Source organism: Rutilus rutilus (genome assembly GCF_951802725.1).
Source record: "Rutilus rutilus genome assembly, chromosome: 14".
NCBI lineage: Eukaryota > Metazoa > Chordata > Actinopteri > Cypriniformes > Leuciscidae > Rutilus > Rutilus rutilus.
Genome location: NC_140219.1, coordinates 14,209,693 through 14,234,189, shown reverse-complemented (window position 1 = coordinate 14,234,189; position 24,497 = coordinate 14,209,693). Strand labels below are relative to the sequence as shown.

Genomic DNA, 24,497 nt, shown 5'->3' with positions numbered 1-24,497 from the left:
TGGACACTGTGTTATCTGCTTTCACATTAATGCTCATGGAGACTGTAGCTCAGTGAGGACAACGGCAGTATCAGGAGCCATCTTGATGTTCAATTAGACAATCTCTGTCTGCTTCCTCTTCTCAACACTCATTGTTTCATTCACTGTAAGCAGAAAGGCTGCAACTCTGTTCCTTTATTTCAAGAGCAGATAAGCAGGCTCAGATGAAATCTGTGAACTGTCTTTACATTTTTTGTGCTGATTTTGGAATTTAGGAAGGGATTTAAACATGGTAAAATGTGGTAGATGTTGAGTGAAAAGTGTGCGTGCGCGTGTGTAGGCTCTTGTGTAAATTGAAATTGAGCAAAATACCTCAAGGGCATGTTGTAGTAGTTGTATTGTTTACAATAACAATTCCATAAAAATATATATTTTTTTATTTTTAAAACATTTAATAATAATAATAAGTGTAAAAAATGTTTTGACTATGTTTGGCAAGTGAGTGAACTAAATTTTAAATACAGTATGCAGTATATTTTTTAAAATAATGGCAGTAGTTTTGTTATACTAAAAAATTTGTAAAGAATTTTATTTATTTTTTTAATCAAATTATGTCTATATTGACATCCTGAACTGAGATGAGATGGTATTCTCGATTGAAACAAGTAGAGGCTTGGACCCGGAAACAGTGTTCCTTGCGTCATAACATAACAAGTGAATATGCACATTGTGCACACAGGCTTCTTCCCTTTTATGGATGACTGAAGTTTGAATTGTGTGGAGTTCTGCAGGCATAGTCAGTGTGGGCCTGCAGATAAGCAATATCCTTAGTGTGTATGGACTTACCATTGTTACTAGAGTATGTCACTCCACATTATAAAGTGCTGTCTATAGTGTTTCTTCAGTAGTAGAATTGGAATTTTCTTTCTTTCCCTTCTCTTCCACAGTCATCTCATTTACCCTCTAATTTCATTGTCTTTATTTCCCTCTGACAATTCAGGATGCTGTGCGGGAGAACCACAAGAAGAGGGAGATGGAGGAAAAGATCAAGAGAGCCAAGCTAGCAAAGGAAAAGGCTGAGCGAGAGAAACTCGAAAGACAGCAGAAGAAGAAGCAGTTGATTGACATGAACAAAGGTACGGCACTATTGGCCCTCCGGGGCCCGACTGCAGCCCGGCTCACGATTTCACATGATGCTAAGCACCGCAGGGGTGGGGGTGGTGATGAGGAACAGGGCCATACTTCCTCTGTGAAAAATCACACAGTTCACCGCCTGTTCCTTCGCACTAAATCTACAGGCAGAATAGACGTCATTGAGAATGTTTCACTGAAAAATCTTTATTTAGTAACTTTCACAGTTTAAGAAAGCAGTGTCAGTATATTTGAAGACACCTGTCAAGTAAATGCTGACGACAATAATGTTAATTACAAAGCCATGCACACACCAGTGTGAAATCCAGTCGGAACCGAAGGGATTTCAGCAGCGATAACTGCTACAGCTGTGACTCAGTACAAGTATGAAATAAATGGACAATTTTTTATGTGTTTTATTAAATGGAGCATTTGTGGCATTGCTACATGAGGGTGTGGAGCAACCCAGCAGCATTATGGGGCTGTGCTGACAGGGCCGTGCCAGAGAAGATGTAGGTCACATGTAAAGATAAGCATCCTAGGTTCACTGCTTTTGTAGAGCAGACAGATAATGGATTGGCAGATTGCCTGTGGCCTAGTAAATGGAGTTGAGAGTCAACTATTAAGTTTTTGTAAGCTTGCTCAGTTTATTTCAGAAATGAAAAGGAGCCGCGTTGACAATAGCTTAATTCAGTTTGGATTACAGAAAAACTGATTGGATATGAAGTACACATTGTCCTTTGTGCATATAAACCCTCCAAAATGTTGTGTTCTGAAAATAAATGTGTGGTTCGGTTTAAAAAGTAAAGATAGAAAATGGGGGAGGCTGACTAAGATGTCTCACGCAGCATGCAAATTCAGGGCAAATTCTTGCCATGAGAGATATGAAGTACAGTACTCACTGCACTGCACAATTTTGATCCTTACAATGAGACAGATATTCCTGCCTCTGGCCAAAGCTTTTTCACAAGTGCTCCAACTTAAAATGTCACACTGAGCCCAGCACTTCAGAGCATTGTATTTGAGAAAATGACATGTAGAACTTCAGCTCTGTGTGTTTCCACAGGATGACTGATGCATGCTAGTTTCATAAGGAGTGACCGCATTGAATGCTGAGCCTGTAATAATGCGGATGGAAAGACAGTGGATATCAAACCCTCTAGTCCAGTCAAGAATACCTTATTTTTAGTTATCGCTTTCCCTGCGTCAAAGCCCATAAAAAAGGCTTTTATCATTGAACTTCTGTAGTCATCACTAAAGTGAGAGGATGTCAGTGAGTTCTGTTGTACATTTGGCTCCATATATGCATTAAATAATGCTTAACAGATCAGACGTTCATTTGCATTCAAATATGAATATGAAACTACTACTACTTTTAAAAGAAGTCTGCAATTATTTACAGCACAAAAATGCAGTTCTTTGAAAAAAAAAAAAAAACTTTTTCAGTAAACATTTTATTCCCTTACAAGGGAAAAATATAATTTGTATCATTTAAAAAAAAAAAAAACATCTAATTAAATTAAGTTTAGCTGTAATGATTGTCTGTGTGTGAGCAATAAAAAAAAATGATATACTGTATATATATATATGTGTGTGTATGTGTGCTCTAATAGACAGAGGAAACAATAATATCATTATAATTAACCCAATATCACTGTAATCAAACACCATTCAGTGGCTCGGTTGGGTGTCTTAGAAAATAAAGTCATTTTGCATTTATTAATGTTTTCTTAGAAATGCGGAAGCTTAGCTAAAGTGAGCATGTACCTTTTTTATTGATTTATTATTATTATTTTTTGTAAATAGGGCAGTACTATTGTATTGCTCATTTGATCCACATATATCCTCTTTTTTGGCACACGACCCTCTTTCATTTAGAACCCATGTCTAACGGCCTTTTGATTAATTATACTTTTTAAGGCCTTTTCAAAGGACTATTTCTATAAAGAGATTTTTGAAGTCATTTTCCAAATTGATATCTAATGCCCTTCACATGCGCATGATTAACAATGGGATACATATTTAATGAGAGTTTAATTCATTTAGGGTTAAGAGGATGTGTTTGACGGGATGGTGGAGCTGGGCGAATGAATATCAGTACCATTTTCATTTTTTAAAAAGTGTTTTTAAAGTCACACAGATGGTATCTTGAAATGTGTCCTTGCAAGGTTTCACGAGCAATTTTGAGTGCCATGTGATTGATATGCATTGCGAGCGGGATAAAATCAGTTTTTCTTGTGAACTATTAGGAATCCTAATATGGGAAATTGCTCATGAAATCATTACCCGGCCCCCCATTTGTTTTAATTTCCTCTAAGTGGATTTCCATATTCTCTTAGAATGACCAGATGTTCAGCATTCACCAAATTGCTTAACCCGCTGAAAGTAAATGGGGAACGATGTAAAATAGGCCTAAATCCACCTAATCCTTCTGTCTTTATGTTTTGTCCTAGTGGGGCAGCCATTTTGCCAAAGGATATGAAACTATGTTGTTTACAGGATGACCTACTCATTGTGAAACATCACTGAGGAATGATAGGATTTCCTGTGTGCCTGTCTATACTGTTTCTCAGCCTGCTGGCTGTTTCAGGGTCACGGTTGAGGGTCATTACAAGTGTTTATGCACACATGTTGCCTTTGAGCTGTATGGGGCATGGCGTAAAGGCTTTCATGAAATAAAGGAATCCCTCTTGCCATATTTTTGGTGAAGTGTAATTTCTGTAGAGCCCAAGTCCCCTGTGTGGCTTTGTCCCTTCCTATTCTTGGACAAACCCCTGTTGTGTTTGGATGTGAGTGCTTACCCTCCAACATTTTCCCAGCCGTTGTTGTGTTTTTTATACAGATATAATGTAACATATTTGACTCAGGAGACATGTTTTGACTGAGGGCAAAGAGAGACGTAGCCCTGTCCAATATTTCTATAGGTCAGTTAGAAAACTGAGAATATTGTTCTTGTTTGTGGTAACTTGCTGAGTCATAGTGAATAACATCTTTCATGTGGCATATAAAAACCAGATGGTACAATAAATTATGTTGGTACAATAAATAAGACTGCCACACATCTGCCATAGTCAGGAAGAAAGTAGCTTCACTTTCTTGTCTGACAGTGCAAATGATCCCTTTAAAGGTTTAGAATTAAAGGGCTAAAAGGAAGATTAGTGTAGTCTTCAGAATATATATATATATATATATATTTTTTTTTTTATGTGATGATAGCTGTCATTATCAGTGTGGTTGAGCTAAGTTTTTTAAGGTCCGTCTGCCAGTGCGTTTTAGAATGAATACTGCTCTTTATGTCTGAATAATTTCTATAACCCATTACCATTCATTCGGCACCCTCAGTTCCAGAAAGGCAGTCAATAGGTTCAGTGTAATTCATTCTGTGTGTAGAGCGATTTGTGTGCACTTAATTTTTTTTTTTTTTAGCATCTTTATATAGTCTTTAAATGTGAAGTCTCATTACTCCAACAACAATGGCACTGAACTAAGAAGGTTTTCAGAGATTTGAAACACTCAAACACGTCACAAAAGATCAGGCTATTATAGCCTTGCCACAATCTCACGCCATTGGTTCAGGCAATGTTGCGCCAGTTGGGTCATGCAAACAATTTATAAAAATATATATTAGTCTGTGCAATTGGGGTGGAGATGTTTCAGTGAGACTTTCTGCAGGTTGCGTTGATGAGTCATTAGCTAATACATTTTATCAATTCGTTCAAAAACACTGATTCATGCAAGTGACTGTCTCTAGTTAGTTTAATCATTTACTCAAATAAATTGATTTGTTCTAAAATGCTGATTCATTCAGGAATGAAACAAGTGACTATTTTTATAAGTGAGTCACAAAATTGTTCATTGAACCAAACTGATACAAAAGCAGTCATTTATTTAAGTGGACTGTATATATTGAGGTTGGCAAGTTTTGTTGTTATTGTTGTTTAGAAATGTATTCTTTTTCAGCACAAACACATTAAATCGAATAAGTGCAGACTTTAAAAAAAAAAAACTCTCAAATTAAGATAATTATAAAAAGCTCACATACACACATATATGACAACACACACATGCGTCAGTCCAGCAGGTGACTGTGTGCAGATCTCCTGGCAAAGGTAATTCTGCTAAAGGTCGTGACTTTAGAATATGTTAATCTGTGAGATGCAAACAGAAACCACGAGAAGCCACACACTCCACTGTCTCTCCTCTAATTATCATTCCCATTTTTAATTAGTCATTGAGATATTCCATCTACCTCATTGGTCATTATGAATAAGTCAACCAGATAAGTACCGTTGCATAATGCTGAGCCGACTATGGCATGTCATTATCTGTATTTTAACTATCATATTAAATCTGGGCTGTCTGCAGGATTCAGTGTCGGTGCCGAGAAATGAGTGTCTGTCCTATATGCATATCAGCGTTCCCCATCAGCTCTTCAGTGTTATTTACACCCACTGTCAGGGAGCTCTATCCTCTTTTGAAGAATGCCACGTTAAATTCCAAAGCCCGCTGGATCCCAAGCATAAGCAAATTCCACTCAGGAAATCTTGGAGTGTGCGACTGCTGGCATTGTGAATTTTTTTGTCATTACCTTGAAATACGCCAACAAGGGCGCCAAGCTTATCTGCTGTAGTGCATCAATTCTAATAAATAACTGCATATTAGCTTGTGCCGTATCAGCAGCCGGATGCCCCTGTGCCTTAAGGCGATGATAGCATGGCGAATTTCGCCATCAGTCTTGCCAGAGATGCGTTAGCCGTCTCTAAATATCTAACGTGCGAGGAGCAAAGTCATTGATTTATCAAGATAAGCATCTGTATAAGTCATGGTGACATCCAGAAAACCCAACATGTTTCCATTAATATCGCCCGTCCCACTCCACATTCTGAAATGAAGAGATATAGAGGCTGTGATTATTCCATGATAATGTTCATTTTCATCTCCCCGATTTTCCTTTAGAGAATATTTCCATCTTCAAATATATGTCATTTTTTCCCCTTAAATAAGAAACTATTTTTTCCTTTTTGTAATGCTGTTTTGTGCAGCCAACCCTAATTAGGGTAGCACTAAATGTCCTAATCACTTTAAGCCTCTTTAACTTAATTTAGCCCACTCTCCCTCAGGTCATAGCAGAAATGAGAGGATACATCTGAGAATCCCTCCACCGCCAGCACCCTCCCGCTCTCCGAGCACGCATTCGCGCTGTTGCGTGTCATTAATTTACAGCCATGGGTGTTCTACATTCTGATAATTTCTCGTCAAGAGTTCGGACCTGGAGAGCCACTCTGCAGTCACTCAAAAATAATTAAGCTCGCTGCGCAGAGCCCGGGCATCGCATTTTCAAAGCCTAAATCTTCAGAGAAGAAAATGAATGATGGTTTTTGACAGGACAACAACAGTTCTTCAAACACAGGTGTTTTGTTTGTCATACATAGGGATTACATTATAGCGAGAAAGACAGTGATCTCTCTGTCTAATTCCTTACGAGATACAGTAAGCGTCGGACTCGTGCAATGATTTATGAAGTGTATTCTCAGATAAGCCTGGCTCATGTGGTCTGTGATCTCGGCAAGCAGATGGCAAGGAGAGCAGGGAACAATCGCGAAGCATCACCAACCTGATAAACCACTGTGGTGATTCATTAGCATACGGAAAGATGGCAAGAAAAATGTGTAGCACGTACAACAGATCTCAGCTATCTTTTATTTCTCCTTGTGAGCTGAATATGCAAATGGCTCGGCCTCTTAAAAGCCAGACCTATTCCTGGAGTTTTCACTTTACCTTTTCCTTCTGCTCTGTAATTTTCCTCCTTCCAAACCAAACAGCTCTGACATCCTCTAATGCAGAGCCGTACAGCATCAGTCCACTTTTTGTTTTTGTTTCTTTATTTATTCATGCATACAACTATCTGGTTCATGGACGCACGAGTTTCTGTCGCTTTGCTGCTTGTGAAATAGCCCTCTCACCCTCTAATCCACTTCCATCTCCTCCCAGCCAACCAATCAAACGGCATGAACGAGGGACAGACCTAACCTGGGTGGAGTAATCATCTGCTCTGGCCATCTCTAAACGCCAGTCTCATTGGTCCCCTATTCTGCTTCTCATTGTCTAAGGCCTAGACCCCCTGGCGCCTATGTGAACTCAAAGAGGGAGTGCCCCGCTCAAGGAGGGGATGTGTGAGCATCCCTAATTAAATTACACACAGACATAAGTGGGTTTTCACATCAAGCTGTTCCAGCAAAACGCTCCAAAATGCCGGTCTGGTGCCACATCCATCTTCTTCATTACTCCTGAGTCCGGGCTCATTCTCTCAGAGTGCTTTGGAGCTCTCACTCCAGCAGGCCAGCTGACAGGTCACAGTGTCATATCTCGTGTCAGATCCTCCAGAGAGACAGCACCTCATAACAGGTGCGAGGCTGGAACCGGCAGGACTGTCGAACTCTTACTGCTAATGCACTTTCTGCAGCTGCGGTGAAAAGGAATCTCTCAGACAAAGAGTGGCAGGCGGGAAACAAGTCCAAAATGCACCTGGCTCCTCGACGCAGGGCTTTGTTCGCCACATATGCGCAAGGTTAATTGCACAGGTGCCTTTCTCCAGGGTTACAGATAGATTAACATGTTTTTCACTAAAAAATTGAAGGACAAGAAGGGACAAAGACGGTGAATGCTACTCATATACACGAGCAGGGAGCTGCAAGATGCTTTTTAGCTTCTATTAATGTGGAAATGAGAGCTGGGGATCTGTGGCTGTAGGCCGGTCACTGGGAGGACACAGTAATAGATATAATGTCCTCTGGACGGATCTTTGTTGTTTGGATTTTTAGAGGCAAAAGTTGTATGTGTTTTAGCCTCCCTGGAGCAATCGTCTTCAGGAGCAATCGTCTTCAGGCGCACCAACATAAATTGAGTTCTCAGTCAATCCTCTTTGTTTTTTGTTTTTGTTTTTCATCACCGTGGACAGATAGCAGGTTGAATTTATGAACCGGGCTTGAATTTATGAGCTGCTGTTTTATTGTTGTAATGGCTCAGTTTGAAATGTAGAAATGAGGTATGGTGTACAATACAGATGTAGTACAATTTTGAGAATATATTTCTTGTGTGTCAATAGTTCTATATACATATATGTAAAGATATATTCACACAATATATAGTTCTTGTGGATTCTCGGTGTCACTAGCTGGGTTTCATCCACATCTTTTCATAAAAATGTTAGGGCATTAAATTAGATGCAAACAAAATATGCGCGAAATACGCTCAATTGAGGTAGTTGCTTAAAAAAGATTTCCACAAGACATGCACTTAAACTATCATGGAAACATTTACAGAATACATTCCACATTGTGCATAAAAATCAACTTTGCCTCAAGTCATATGACTATTTCTCTCAAATGATTGGCCACTGTACTGTGTGACATGCTGTTGACATAAGACATCTGCCAATCACTTTCAAAAAATGTTTTTTTTTTTTTTTTTTTTTTTACAGCGGCAACAACTTCTTTCATTTTCCCCAGAAACGGTTATTTTGATTTATTGAATACATGGGTTGGACACACTGCATGCTTTATTTATTTAGTTGTGTTTGTTTGTTATTTAATTATTATTATTATTATATACTTATTTCTATTTTGTTGTTTTGCTTTATTCAGAATTTTCTTGAATGAAAACAGTTAATCTATGTATTTCTATTTATATTGCATAGCTAATCTGTATTTCTGTAGTTAAATTGCTACATTTTGTTTATTTATAGGAATGTATGTTTTTTCAAAGGATGTTTTGGCATTTGATAGGCAGTTTAGTGACACGAAAGACATCTGGCTCTTTCAAGTGCCTCTGTTTAACTGGTGTTAATGTATGATGAATACATCACCGTAACCTTTTATCCTCAGCACGCCTCTGTCTTGAACAGACTGAACTCAGGTTTTGCTAATGTGACACTGCAGAAAAAAACAGTTTCTGCTTCTTTTAACGCTGTGGTGTGTGGGGCGATTTCATATACACCATAATCTCTTAATCCTGGTGATTTGCTGCAAAGTCAGTGTTCTAGCAAAGCTCAGTTGCATATACAGTGGCACACAGGCATTACTAGATGCTTGGTGTCAATATCAGCCATGAGAACGGAAGGGAGCGAGAGTGCGAGTCCAAGCGTGCACGTGCATACGTTGTAGAAATAATTAAATGTCAGCCCGTCCACTCTGTTGAGTGTCTCACGGGGTTTTACGACCTGCACAGTCTCACTTCGGCAGTCCTTCTCCATGACTCAGTCCTCCAGATGTTGTGATGCCACACTCGCACACACACTGCCTGGGCATTAACACACTAACCCTTCTCCCCCACTGCTACTTCTTAGTCGTTGTGACACTTCACTTTGTTTCTCTCCTCCCCCATTTCTCTCCCCTGTGCCGTGGAAGATAAGCTCCTACCCTCTGCCAGGGTGCTTGTTTGGGAAGCTAATCTGATGTGTGAAGTTCACAAATCCGGCAGAGGGCTGTACTTGTTATCCCCTAATTAAAAATGTGATAGTGCACCCATAAATATATTGGAGAGACTGAAGAAGGCCCCAGGGCATTCTGGTTCATTTGGCAGGAGCCTGAGGGGGCAAAGAACCACCTGATACCCTGACAGTAAAGAGATAGGTGGCAGAAAAAGACAGACAACAGAGGAGATACAGATACAAGACTAGCTGTTTGAAGAGTTTCACTTTATGCTCCTGAAGTTCGTTGTCTGAAACATTTCTTTGCAAAATAAAGCTGGCTGATATGGCTGAACATTTTTAAATCTCATAGTAATAGTGTATTTCTCAATAATTATATATTTTCTCTGAGATAGCCTTAAGAGTGAGATTTAGCATATCTTTATCCAGAAGCAAAATCTAGTTAAATAATCAAAACGTGTTTTCCAAAGTTTTTTTTTTTTTTTTACTCAAGGAAAAATTATATTTAATATTGTATATGCACCAATGCAGCAATAAATATTAAATATAGCTGCAAGCAGCAATTAAGGGGCCAAGCACAAAGAAGGCACATTAAAGGGATGGTTCAGAGTAAAATCAACCTAGGGTCCTTTGCACCATGACCCCGAGCCAAACACCCCCCAGAAGCCTTTTTTTCCTTGGTTGAACATTATTAAAGTTAGAACTTATTTAGAGATATCAGACGGATGGCTTAGTGCAGGCGCTAATGGATCCTACAATGTATATCGTAAATTACCCCACTAATAATGCTCCGAATGGTACCAAACTTATACAGTAGTACAAATAGGTTCTGTACTCATAAGACAAGGCATTGGAAAGTTTGTAAGTACATCAGGAGTTTATTTAAATAACACTTGCTTGATGGCTCATGCTACTGCTAACCCGGAAGTTGACGTCACTTCAGTGATTTGGGAAAAGCACGCAAAAGTCCTAGCAGAAAGCGATGCATAAGGATGTAGTGTAATGACGCCCAGTTCCAGGAATGCTCTAATATTTTGTTGGTAGTACCAGTTTGCAACAATTATTAGTTAACACTAAGTTGTTAACACTTCGGAAAAAATAATAATTGTCGTGAATTGTTGAATCATTCTCTTTCGATTTGTTCATAACCACTGATTCATTCAGGAACTAAACAACACTGTGTTGCTCAGAGATGCACAACAGAAGTTTTTGTTGTGGTAAAATACACGAAATAACTGGAAATATTGTAAAAATATGGTCTCATTATTAACTTCCTGTTTATTGAACAGTTGTTTAGAAAGCAGTATCACTTTTTCAGTCATAATGTATCATCTGTATATAAAGGGTGTGTATTCATTTATTTATATATTTGTTTGTTTTGTTTACTTCAAGACTGTTTGCCCTGAAAATTACACAAAACTAAATTGGGCACAATCATGTTGGATTATCTAATATTAAATATGTGTTCCTTGAAAAATATTGCATTAGACATCTTCGCTTTTCCAGTGGTTTGGATCTTTTAATAGATTCTCTGCTTTTAAAATTACCATGAAATCAAAATTGACTATTTTTTTATGAAGTATTCTTGTTTTTTTTGTAAATGATTTCTACGGGCACATCATTTTTAATCTATCTATATATCTATCTATCTATCTATCTATCTATCTATCTATCTATCTATCTATCTATCTATCTATCTATCTATCTATCTATCTATCTATCTATTTATTTATTTATTTATACTCATGTGCCCTCAGTCTTTAATCAAAAATAACTTCCCCTCCCTCTTGCAACTCTCTTCTCTTCTCTTCTCTTCTCTTCTCTTCTCTTCTCTTCTCTTCTCTTCTCTTCTCTTCTCTTCTCTTCTCTTCTCTTCTCTTCTCTTCTCTTCTCTTCTCTTCTCTTCTCTTCTCTGATGATATGTTTAGTAGCGCGAGGGCGAGACAACCTGTCACTCACAAGAGATCACAGCAATAGCGAACAACAACCATCCAGTCAATTCCTGATGGACAAAATCAAGTCCTGCCATAATTTGTTTTCTTGTTTGAGAAGTCGTTTCACTCGGAAAACGTAAAATGGAAGAAAAACTTCTCTTTCATGCCTACTTTAATACATCCCGTACTGATGAGACGGAAAAATAATGTAGACCACATGCTCTGGCAATTCCTCACAGGTCCATGTGGAGAGATCATGAGCCCAGCTGGTTCTCGTAGAAGCATGGCCCAAAAGGACATTGTTAATGGAGCAGCCATGGGTCGCTTGGGAGTGTGTTTCCCATTTTAGTAATTTTGCTTTCTTGTGTCTGAGATCCTCTGAACCCAGCCTTCCCAGCTCTCCTGTCCTGGCCATTGCAGATGATGAATTGTGTTACAGTTAAGCAAGCAAGAAGTAGGACAAATTGATCAAAGTGTCAGGTGCCCCTTGTGATGTCTAGGTCTCCAAAACGAAGGAAATGAGGGAGCTGTCGAGAAGTTTCCGGAATCATGGTGCCTCTAATAAATGTTTACCTGCCCCCTGAACACCCAGATTGGACATCAGATGGATGTAGACGTGTTTTGGGGACGCAAACTTTGGGATACAGCTACTTTAGGAACTGTCATTGCTTCCAGAGGACGATGGCACACTCGGTGGAAAGAGCCAGCGAGATGCATGTCCTGGTTTAAACCAATGCGCAAAGCTATCAGCCAAGGTGTTGAAGAGCAATTAGAGATAAGCCATGCTTGTTCTGCTCTGGTTTGTTCTGGAACAGTTAGTTTAATTAGCTTGATTTAATCTGGGTGGCTCTTAAACACAGTGAACCTCTTCTTTGATTTTCCAGTATTATTTATTTTATTTTATCCCACTGCTGCTGTTTGTTTCTTCATTTTCATCATATTTTGGCTTTGTTTAATGTGTACAGTTGTATCATGTGTAAGTGCTTGTGCTCCTGCTGCATCCAATGGAAAATGCACTCGTGCAGTTCTGCCTCAGTGTAGCGAGTGTGTGGCATTTTCTGAAATTAATTATGTAGCCGTGTCAACTTTCTTCCTCTTTATAAATTCAATTTGCTGACTGTCATCTACTTTGACTGTGCGAGGAAACAAAAGATTGATTAACACGCCTGAAACTGCTGCCTAAAGCTACCGGCATCTCTGCCACAGACGCTTTCTCTCTGCCAAGGCAGACGTCGAAATCCCAACCCATTCACTAAATATTTCCAGAGAACGACTCGATCATGTACACAAAAGAATTGATGAAACGATCCCACACGCAACAATAAGTCACAGTAATGATTCTAGTTTAAAATAATGCCTCTGCTGGACCACTATGATATAGTGGGGACCCTCTGTCTCATTAATGCTGGGTAAAGATAGATGACCCAGATAAAAGACCAAAAGATTATTTCTGAACCCCACCGTTGACCGATGCTTTGGATGTTCTGTGCCATATGCCCATGCAAAGAAAAAAGAAAATGCATTAAAACTTTACAAGTGGAAGTAAAAGACTATCAGAAGGTACAAAAGCTGTCAGTGGGGCAGTACCAGTACCCTAAGGGTGCATATTAGTACCTTTTGAAAGGGTACATACCTTATTTTCTGAAAGTGTATGTATTAAATTGGGTCATTAATTTCATAGAAAATATTTATTAATGTAGTATTAATTATATGATAATATGTTAAATATTTTAGAAATTATCTTAATCTTTTTTTTACTTTTGTAAAATGGTTACAAAAACAATGTTTATTGATATAGTATCCTAATTACATTTTGTCTTTATAATATCACACTTGCTATTTTTCTCAAACTGTATAAATCAGCCTTTATATTTTAAGAAAGAGGTCTGCGATGAGGATCATCTTATTCCAGGGATGTCGTCATTAAAATGTTAGACAGTTATTAAATAAAATTAAATAAATCCAAAATTTGATTTCGAGATTTATCCTTTCACTGAGTGAGCCGCTCATCTCATTGTCTTTTAGAAATCAAGGCCCATTTGACGGGAGATGCGTTGCACTCCGGTGGCATGACCGTTTTCGAGGCACATCCCACTGTCATCGAACAATGATAAAAAGCCCCAGTATTGACCGGCTCCACACTAAATCTTGGTAAAGAGCACTTAGCTCCCCTGTGCAAGCCGCAGAGCTAATACCTGTCAATGGCCATCAGTGAACACTTCCATCCTCTGGCTCCTCTCCATACGTTAGCCACCGTCTCGAAGCGTCTGTGCATTTAGGGAAACACGTTGTTCTCTTTGGTTCTCTTTGCCCTCTGCCCCACTTGCCTTTCTTTTTTGCTGTTCTGTTTTTGCTTTTCCTTTTACTCCCATACTCGGTTTATTGTAGCCTTATTGGAGTATACTGTATGTGAATGTGTTCTACATGAAGTTGAGCTCTGACAGGCAACTCTGTCCTCTCTACAGAAGGTGACGAGACGGGTGTGATGGACAGCCTGATGGAGGCCTTGCAGTCTGGAGCAGCCTTCCGTGACCGCAGGAAACGAACCCCACGCAATGGTAAGACTGCTCCACCTTCTCATGCCTTACATTTCCAGATGCCTTTAAATGTAAAGTTCACCCACAAATGAAATTTCTGTCATTTACTCACCCTCATATTGTTACAAAACCTGTATGACCTTTCTGCCATGGAACGCAAAAGGAGACATTTTGAATGTGCACTAGAGCTGTTTTGCTTTAAAAAGGGCACAACAACATAAAAGTCACATGATCCTTCAGAAATCATTCTAATATGCTTATTTGCTGCTCAAGAAACACATTTTTAGGAAATGTTCTGTTTTTGGGTGAACTATACTGTATCCTTTTAACAATGTAAAATTGTAGGTCTCCACTCCGAAACTGTTTTTATAATGGATTCATTGCCACATTACCATTTATAAGTCACTGATTACTGAAATTGATTGTAGCCTCTGAGTCCTTAGAGGATGGTTTAACATAATCTTAATGTTAACATATTCCATCCTGCCATGATGAATCGCACTGACCCAGGGGAGGAGAAGCGGACCACCTGCTGTAGGTGCTGCATTGAATTGAAATGCCAAGGACGGGCAGACAAGTGTCTATAACTGCTGTAGCTTTCCAGAACAGCCTCGTACGATGACCCCAATCAGTCACTCTTTTCCCAAAGTCCTTGTCCATGCATGCTTACGGTGCATAAACCCGCTTGTGTCATTAGAAATTCTCCTGGGATGTAGTGAGATATATGTTGTGTACAGGCTGACAAAAAAACTAAACAAAACTCAGCGTCATTAGAAAAGCCAGATAAGAAAAACATGCCAAAAGATATCACTACTCTGAGGAGGAAATGCATGAGGGGGAACTTTAGATCGCCATATCAAATGTACCTAATCTCCATACAGTATATCAGCATGCTCAGCAGCACTGATTTGTCCCTGCGCTATTTTTCTGGCTTTACTTTATCTTGTCTCACAAAAAAAGTTCTTCCCATGATCCCTTGTGTCAGTGTTGAGGTCTAATAAGAGGGCATGAATAAGTAAGGTGTCATGCTGTATCAAACCTGTCTCCCACTCAGCCCCCAAGTGCTGCCCCCTGACAGAGCCTGACAGCCATCCATGCTCAGAGCTCACCTACTCCATCCAGCGCTGTGGCCCAGTCTCCCTGACATCTGTTTGAATAAGACTGACATTTAGGAGAGAAGAGAGTGTGTAGATTAAACCTCACCAGTGCTCTTTCTCTCTCTTCTGTCTCATACTCCGTTTCTTTCTCATCGCTTGCTTTCTTGTGCTCGGTGTCGCTCGTCCTCTCTCTCTCTTTCTCTTTCAGCCTTCCTCTTTCTTTTTCTGATGAGTGTGTGGGCTGAGGTTTGACAACACTGAGAGTTTCAGAGTGGATAATTGGTTACGAACTCCTGAAATACCTCTTGTTTGACGTGTCTCCCTCTCTCTCTCTCTCTCTCTCTCTCTCTCTCTCTCTCTCTCTCTCTCTCTCTCTCTCTCTCTCTCTCTCTCTCTCTCTCTCTCTTTTCTGTCTGTCAATTTCTACTTCGTCATTGTTGCAGGTGATCAAAGCCCTTCCTGTTCTGCACCTCGGTGGCCGGGTGCTAACCATGGTAACAAAATGAACCTATGTTTACCCCCTTGCCCTGCTCTTCTCCCAATAACACTTGCTTATTGCCCAGACAAAAAAAAAAAAAGTGGGTTGACCTCTAAACAATCTATACTGAGCTCTAAAACTGGATGTGTAGGGTAGAAAATAGCTTCTCTCTTGGGCTTTGTTCAGACAGGCTGCCAGATTTTTTTTTTTTTTTTTTTTTTTTTGCCATTTTCAGCTCAAATATAATTAATTGCTTGTAACTGAATATCAAAATCAGATTTTTTACAAACTCAATCCAAAATATTAATATGAAAAATCTTAAAATGATTCAGACAGAGGAACTAAGTCAGATATAGATGTCAAGTTTGTATTTATTTTTCATGCAAAATGCATTGTAGTGAATTGGTTTAAATTAATTTTAGTTAGTGACTCTCAGCACAGTACCAATGAAACACAGTTTATCATATAACCAAATTTGTAAAAAGTAATATAATAATATTTCATAATAAGTGAGGGCCATAGTGCGAGTTTGAAGTGGTGCAGATGGACGACTCAATGTGAATGACAAGTAATATAAATAGAGAAGGTGCAGTGTACATTAAAACAGGTACAAATAGCATGTACTGTAACTATCACAGTACAAATTACATAATAGTGTATAGATTAGTGATTCTAGTGTATACCTTTTTGACTCAAAGGCCCCCCATTTTCCACAACAATATTCAAAGGCCCCATGACTTTTCCAGTTGTTTGTGATTTAAAGGATAAAGATGAAGGATACGTTTTTTGTTTGTTTTTTTTTTACTCACAATTTCTTTGAGACAAAATATACAACTAGAAAACTAAAGGGGGTATATTTGAGTGTAGTGTGAACAAAGCCCTTGAAATATTTGACTCTCAACATGATTTCATCAGGTCATTCACTGAATATTATCTAAGAGGTTGTGATTGATTCATATTTATTAGGTAAGATTAATTTAGTGCTGGCTGCTTTGTATCCTCTCCAGTATTTGGAGCTCAGGCTAGTTTTTCCTCTTTCTAGCCATCCTATAGTAGATTACCTAACTATGCACCCTTACAGTGATGAAGCATGGCAGCACGTCCACGCCTGTGGAAGGCGAATAGAAATGATCTGTCTGAAGGGTCATTGCTTTCCTTAATTCCCATTGATTTTTTTTATTTTTTTTGTAAAGCTTGCCATTCTTTTTGAGTGCCATCCCATGCACAGAGCACCAAAAAGCTCACTACTTAGATTCTAGTCTTTTTCTGCCTTGGCCTACTTTAGAACTGCTATGACAGAGCTTTATTGCACACAGTCTCATGCAATAGTGTGTGTGTGTGTGTGGGGGGGTATGTAGTAATTCTATATGCCTGAAATGATTTGTTAATGTGTGCACGACACTGAATCCCCTCACTTTTATGCTTTGCACGCCTGTGAATGGCACCGCTACAGAAATGCCTGTGAAAAACATTTCCACACTGAACCCATTGGTGAATATGTACATTATTTATGATGTCAGTGAATATGTTTTATCTTGTAGCTTTCTGCTGTATTACTGATATGCTGCATGAACCATTCAGAATATATCAGTATGAATTCAATGTCTGGATCAGCAGGGTTCATGCATGTTATTATGCTCTTGGGCTCCAGATTCAGTGACCTGATCCTGAGCGGAGCTTGAAGGCCTTTTGTTAGAATCAGAATTTGTCTAAGCTTTTAAGAGGCCTAACCTCAACCCTCATACACACACATTGGCAATAGACCTTGGCTAGTACTCTTTTTTGTTTACTCGCCAGACTTCTGACACACATACATACTCACTAAACTTTTTACGAAGATACACAGCTTTATACGTTCATATGTCATACCAATCTTTTAATAAACATTAGTTAATCAAGCTACTCACGCTGGATGGTGATGGGTTAGTGCTAACGAATTGAATTACCGCTTGTGCATTTGTTTCACTCTCACTTTTAAAGGAACCATCTGGCAGTGGCTTCTGCTTTCTGCTATGTGAGTGATTTACAGTGTACAGGGTTGAACCTTTAGGCACTGTGTGAGTAGAGAGTGACATTAAAATTATGAATGTCACAATTAAGTGTTTTTGCAAGAGTATATTTAAGCCCAGTTTCACAGACAGGGCTCGGGTTAAGCCAGGAATTAGGCCTTAGTTCAATCAGGGCATTTAAGTAGATTTGATAAATGTTCCTTAGAAAAAAAAAAAAAAAAAAAAAACATTATCGGTATGCATCTTGAGACAATTGGCACTGACACATATTTTAAGATATGTCAGTGCAAGTTGCTTTCAGTTAACACAGCTCAAACATGCATTTTAGTCTGGGACCAGGCTTAATCCTTGTCTGTGAAACTGGGGGTTAACACTAGAAGTGCCAGAATTCCATAACTACTAGAACTGCCGCAAGAGGTCATTTTGACCGCTAGATTCCAAACTCTATATCTTTAATGATAAATACCCAATTGAGAGATTAATGCATTTATTGTATTAGGATATCTTTTAAAAACAAAACAACACCAAACTGTACATTTAAACAAGTTTAATTATACATCTATAAATAATAATATCCGTAGATGTCCTCAACAAAATGACGGAGTAGCCTATTTTCTATGTTTACACTGTTCGATCGCGCCCGCGCCTTACACACACACACACACACACACCATATTCCAGCCTTGCAATCTTGACATCGCAGCCTGTTCATTATAGCCATAATAAAATATAATAATAAAATAGTCAACCTAACATAAAAAAATTCCACTGCTCTGTTTATATAGTCAGTAGTAAGCTACAATTCCTACCATTTTGCGCATGTGAAGGATGATTTTTCCGTCGATATTGGAACGTGAGTGAAGTACAAAGCCTATAATAAAGAATAGTTTACCATCCAAATACATCGCAAATGTTGAAACATTTTGAATCTAATTAGAGAGTTACGTGAGCCTAACGCCGCTTACTTTCACTTTCGCTTGAAAGTAGCGATTTCATTTTGGCTTGTTTATAGTTATTTTTTCATTCTTGTTCTGTTCTGAATATCATTACATTTAAATGATTTGTTGTGGAATATGTTTTGTGTATTTTTTTACCACATTTTATTGTTGTATATGTATAATAATACCGCGAAATTCAGTGCGGTCAATCTGACCGTCTATGGCTGAAATAGGTAAATATGTTAATTAGTTTTTTTGCCTTATGTGTAATTTATATGAAAAACATTTTAAATGAAAATACAGACACTTTTAGGAAAAGTCAGGTACCAGCAGGATTGTATTTATTTTTTCAACAAAGTTATTGCAGATATAAAATTCAAAACGGTCAAAATGACCGTCATGGCAGTTCTAGTGTTAATGATCTAAGACACCTTTACTTTAGGGCATTTTTGGATGTGCCTTTCTAAAAAAGTATCTGTTTGAGGACAGTTATCTCCTTTAACACTCTGTGTAAAGCTGTGTTGAAGCTACTTTGAAACTGTAGCTTGGCACCGAAGCTACTCATGAGTTGAAGTTAAATGAATACTTCACCGAAAAGTGAAAAATTTCTAATTACTTAACCACCCTCATGTCATCCAAGACCTGTATGACTTTCTTCTGTGGAATATCGAAGATATTCAGAGAAATGTTGTTTCCGCAGAAGAAAATACAGGTTTGGCATAACATGAGTGTGAGAAAATGATGACAGAATTTTACTTTAAAATCCTGCTTTAGATAAGCAAAATCCTTAAACGAAATAGGATGATCATCATCTCCAGTCAAATGGTTTAGTCATTTAGCATTTAAAGTACAGTTGCATTAATCATGCATGTAACAATAAAGAAACCAGCCAAACATGACAAACGCTAGGCATTCAAGTTCTACTAATTAGACTCTAAAGCAATGGTGCATTGATGTAGGTCAGTGTGCTACAGCCTTAGGGCAGCAGACTGCCTTTTTACTTAGGTAACATAACACAACCATGAGCATGCAGCCATTTCAGTTCAATCTTAGACCCAAGGCAAGCACTGTGTCAGTACAGATATGGTAAATGGGTAATTCATTTTAAATAGTGTTGTGAATTCAAAACTCAGGGGAAGAAAAAGATGTCTGCAAGACCGATTTAATGCAGGATACCTGGTCAGATCTGACCTATATTTTGCTGTTGAGTTTTGTAAATACTGTCAGTATTCTTAGCTCTGCTCACCAATAGTATAACAAAGATGCGGTGCTTACACAAAAGCATGAATTGACTCATATCACACTGTGTTTCGCTGACTTTTCTGCAGTTTAATGGTCTTCAGTTGTTGCTTTGATGTGGATGTGCTTTGATTGATGTCTGCGAGTGCATGTTTTCTTGTTGGAAACTCAAGCCGGTTTATCTTCTTGGTTTGTTCCGAGAAACACGTTTGATGCAATTCTTTGTATTAAGATGGCAAATATGTTTATCTGATTTTCCTAGTCACTAATATATTTAGCAACTTTTGATGGTGGATTTTTATATTAGTATTTTTGCTTGTGTTAAAGCTCTGCACTGATCTCAGAGGTAACCTTGAAAGTGGCATTTTGTGATGAAGCCTGGGCCACTCTGCACTAGAAATCTTCTGTTTGAATGCCAAGGGTACTCTAGGAGATTGTTGGATAGAGACAGGTAGCTGCTTATACATCCTTGGCATCGATTTCTCTGGTCGCAGATGAAAGCCACAGGCTGAGTAGCTCTTTCATATGGGGCATCCCAAAAGGGACATCAATCAGATTTTTGAGGAAGACTATTTTATTTATTTACTGCCTTTCCAAGTCATTAAAACCTCTAACCTTCCCTTCTTGAGCTTTCACCTTCATTCTTTAGTCCATCAAAAGTTTCCTTGGGTTGAGGGATTCCTGTTTGACTTTGATTTGTGGAGAAATGGTTTATTAAAAACAGATGCGGCAATATAATGCATGCCAGGTTTATGTAATTTGAACCCCAGTGTCTATTCTGCCCCTGGTCTACTAGTTAATTCACCCAGGCAGAGGAGAAAGTGAGCCTTGTATGTTTAATGAAGATTAAATTACCTATTTTCAGTCATGAAATTTTAAAAGCAGAAAAGGGATGAATCTGTGAAGTAGCAAATGAGAAAGACAGGAGGAAGACGGTAGAGAATACGAAAGCCGGACAAAGATTAAGTTTTTTTTTCTTCCTTCTTCCCTTCCCCTGTCACATAGTAAATGATCTCTCCATAATTTGTTCCCTACCTCTGCCTCTTAATGAAGCAAGACCATTTTTGTACTTCATCCTTTTCTTTTTCCCCATTGTTTTTGCTTTTCATATTGCTCCCTTGCAATATTGACAGAAACACATCCTTTGTTACCGCAATTATTAATCAGTGCTATCATGTTACAAACCCAAAACTGTGATTGCAAATCCCTTAGCAATTAAACCTTGATCCCTCCACTTCCTTTTTACATGCACCAAACCAGCCACCTACACACTTTATCTTCACTCTCACACCCACATCCGTTAGATATTAGTGTTGTCTGTAACACTTTTCGCCTGACAGCTAAGATCCCCACTTCCCCAAACCTCAAGCATTCCACTTCAGGGTGTTGATAGATGTTATTCATGTAGCTCACCTTAGGGCACTCCTGCAGGAAGAAGGGCTAACGTGATTTGCTCAGGGCTGAAGGGACCAGAGGGTAGTGCACTCGGTAATGGCGTGGATGACTTGGTAGATCCCAGATATCAATAAGGAGAAGTGCTGCACAGTGACGCTTTCTCGAGACTTATCACCTGCTCGTGATAGATAAGGATATTTTTCTTCAGAAGAAAGGGTGGAGTCGCATGGAACGGGGATGAGAGGCTGAGAGGCCATGGAAAAATGATGAAAAAAAGTTTAAATCCAGAAGTAAAGATGTGTTATGTCGAAGTTTAGATGGATAGAGAGGATCGGAGGACCATGTGAGGGTCATCTATCGGTACAGGTGAGGAACCATGATAGAGATAAAGATGAGGATTTTATGTAGTGTTTGAACGGCCACAGTGTGTATATCTGTTTGGAGGTTTTATCAAGGCACTTAAACAAGCTGACCGTGTGACACATCCATTTTTAAAGAATAAATCAGATCTTGGTAAAACTCTATGGTCCTGAGTGGCTCCTTTCAGCGTTTTTCAATGCGCGAAGGCTTGAGCCATTTGATTTCCAGCAAGAGCCTTTCGACCGCTAAAGTCTGCTAAAAAGAAACAGGCGACTGCTTTTTACCCTCATACTGAGCGCACAGCACCGTCTGTGGATGTGTGCAGAGAAGGCTAGGTCGGCTCCCGGCGACAGCCCTTTCAGGAGGAAGTCAATTGCACAGCACCATAAAGATCCTCAGACTCAGCTGCTTTTGTCCACTGCATTCTCCAACAGCATGAGGGGAGCTCCAATTGATGTGTGTAGAGTCCGAATACTGAAACCTAGGCCAAAAAAAATATTCTGGTGTTACTTGGTGTTTTTTTGTCATTTACATAAAGTGTAAACAAATAGCCCCTATGAAAGGTCACCTTAAGTGCTAATTGTCAATACTGGATCAATTTGCCAGGGCAAATATTCCTCAGGAGCGCATAATTGAGAGTTTGATCTGATTTTAGCCCTGCATATTTTCACTGCGGAATTGATTTCACTCCCAGCATGAGACGTTCTTAATATAGCCATAACTCACATCGGGAAAAAGTGAAGGATGTATCTCTCAAATCAGACCCAATGAGCTTTTTAAACACAGCCCCCACTTCTCCTATTCTTAAAATATTGGTTTGATTATACTCTGAAGGGACATCCACAGTCGAAAACCCCAGCAAAGTGAATTAAGCCATGGTCGTGATGAATTGGAGAGGGAGCGTTCCAATAACGATCAGCGTAGGCCTAAATAAAGCAGCGTTCAGCAGGAATTTGTTTCTGCTAGAGGATAATAAAGGACAACGCTTGCTTTTAATGCCATTTTTGGTGGCACACCCCACAATTTCCCAGTGTGAGCTGTCTATTACCACAGACAAATAGCAGATGAAGAGTGTCTGCATTTGTGTGTCCTTACTCTCCGGGATCTGTAAGGCTCTGCAATAGAAATGAATATTTTACCTCTCCATTTGCAGATGTGGATGCATGTAATAAGTAGGTATGGAGAATTGTGGGAGCAGGTAGTGCAGCTAGTCTCATTTCATGTCCCCATGTCTCTATGGGGTTTGACTGCAACATGCTACCAGAAAACACAAGTTTGTGTTTGATGAGTTCAATAGCATGTACATGCCACAGGCAGAGAAATAGAATTCCAATCTGACTGAATTACTGTCAAATTGTCAAAGCACTGAACAGTGTGCTTTATTTTCCCTCTCACTGAAGTATAGAAACATTTCTATTTTGCTTTGTGTGAGGAATATATTTATTCAAGATGATGTAGCCTAATGGAGGGTAAAATATACTTTCTGAAGCTCAAATGTTGGCGAGACACAGTATCATGGAAATAGATCATTAACTTAAACAGCTCATCACTGTGAAACACTACATATGAAGATACTTCCGAGACTTTGTCTCGTCTGATCAAATGTGACCTGTCACAGCTGAATGTAGAGTGAAACTCTGGTAACTGTCCTGCTGGAAAGGCCTTGTGCATTTACACTGCAGTCTTGCATAGTTAAAGCACTGTCTGAGCTCCATGCTGCCTCTGGTGACTTCTAGTGTGTATTGCACTATTATTTGAGACATTAGTGTGCTGCAGTTATTTGAGAAAGAGCAGTGATGGATTTATTGAGATTCTGCATCCTCCCCAGCCATATTAAAATGTTTTTAAAGTGCTATATAGAACCTTAATGGTGTTATAAATAACCTGTTCAACAATATTTATTTTCATTACTATTAGTATAGTATCTTCATAGTATTAATATTAATATTATTAATATATATCTATATTTTTATATATATATATATATATATATATATATATATATATATATATTTTTTTTTTTTTTTAAACCCTCTATCTGCCTGGTCTTATACAGTATCTTGTTACCTCAATTTTTTATTTTATTTTTTAGCAGCATGTTCTTGTTCATGTACTTTTATTTTTTATTGACATGGCAGATTGTAGACCATGTTAAAAGGAAAAAGTGATATAACGTCATGGTATGCTATAGCTTTAATGTTTTTTTTTTGTGACTGGGTATATTAATAAGGCATAAAGTCATAATAAAAAAAATAATAAAACAAATCTAACAATATGGAACATAACTTCCATATCTCTGTTACTTACTTTGTGGAGAAGTTAAGTATCCTTAACTGAACAGAGCTGCTCACACTACATGTTCTGTTAAACTAAACGAGAAAATGACATGATTGTTTGGAAATGATTGTTACAATTTTTAAAGTTATAATTTATAGACATTTTAAGAAAGAAATCATTTTCCTGTTGACAGTCTGTCTAGTAACTGTAGTTGTATAGCTGAGCTCCAGAAAGTCAGTAATGAGGAGGCTTTGACAGCAGTGTTGCCAGATTGGGACGGTGATTTCCAGCCCAAAAGCTCACCAAACCCTACAAGAAAAAAACGGCCAAAATTTTACTGCCAAAATAATGTGATATAATTTCATTACCATGTCATTCAAGGTTGATAAGCACAATTTGTATCTCCTTAAAACAAAATAACGATGATAAAAAAAAAATAAAAAAAAATTCCAGGAATCAGATCAAACAGATCAAAACAGGGCAATAATTAAGGAGAATTAGCCAATATGACTAAAATGTCCAGGTGGACACTGTCAAAACGGCAATCAAGAAATTAACCGATGACTTTAACCCTCGGAAGTACACATTGCAGAACATAACGCAGAATTTAGCAGTCAAAACGGATTCATCGTTGATTCAAACCTTTTTCAGCAGCTGTAGAGTGCATGCAGTCTGGATGGTGTAAAAGTTGCAGA

The 24,497-nt window shown here is 38.6% G+C and overlaps 1 protein-coding gene across 18 annotated transcripts in view; it reads left to right on the top strand.

The window, feature by feature from the left end:
• Positions 1 to 24,497, top strand: part of diaph2 (diaphanous-related formin 2) — a 476,898-nt gene that overhangs the window by 419,239 nt on the left and 33,162 nt on the right. For 14 of the 18 annotated variants that reach the window (XM_084430718.1, XM_084430727.1, XM_084430716.1 and 11 more), the window contains 3 exons: positions 980 to 1,115; positions 13,938 to 14,030; positions 15,550 to 15,755. In XM_084430718.1, the coding sequence (XP_084286844.1) occupies positions 980 to 1,115; positions 13,938 to 14,030; positions 15,550 to 15,740 (420 nt within the window). In that variant the 3' untranslated portion in view covers positions 15,741 to 15,755. Of the gene's footprint in view, positions 1 to 979; positions 1,116 to 13,937; positions 14,031 to 15,549; positions 15,756 to 24,497 lie in introns of those variants that run through there. The other 4 variants (XM_084430722.1, XM_084430715.1, XM_084430723.1 and 1 more) reach the window with 2 other exon arrangements.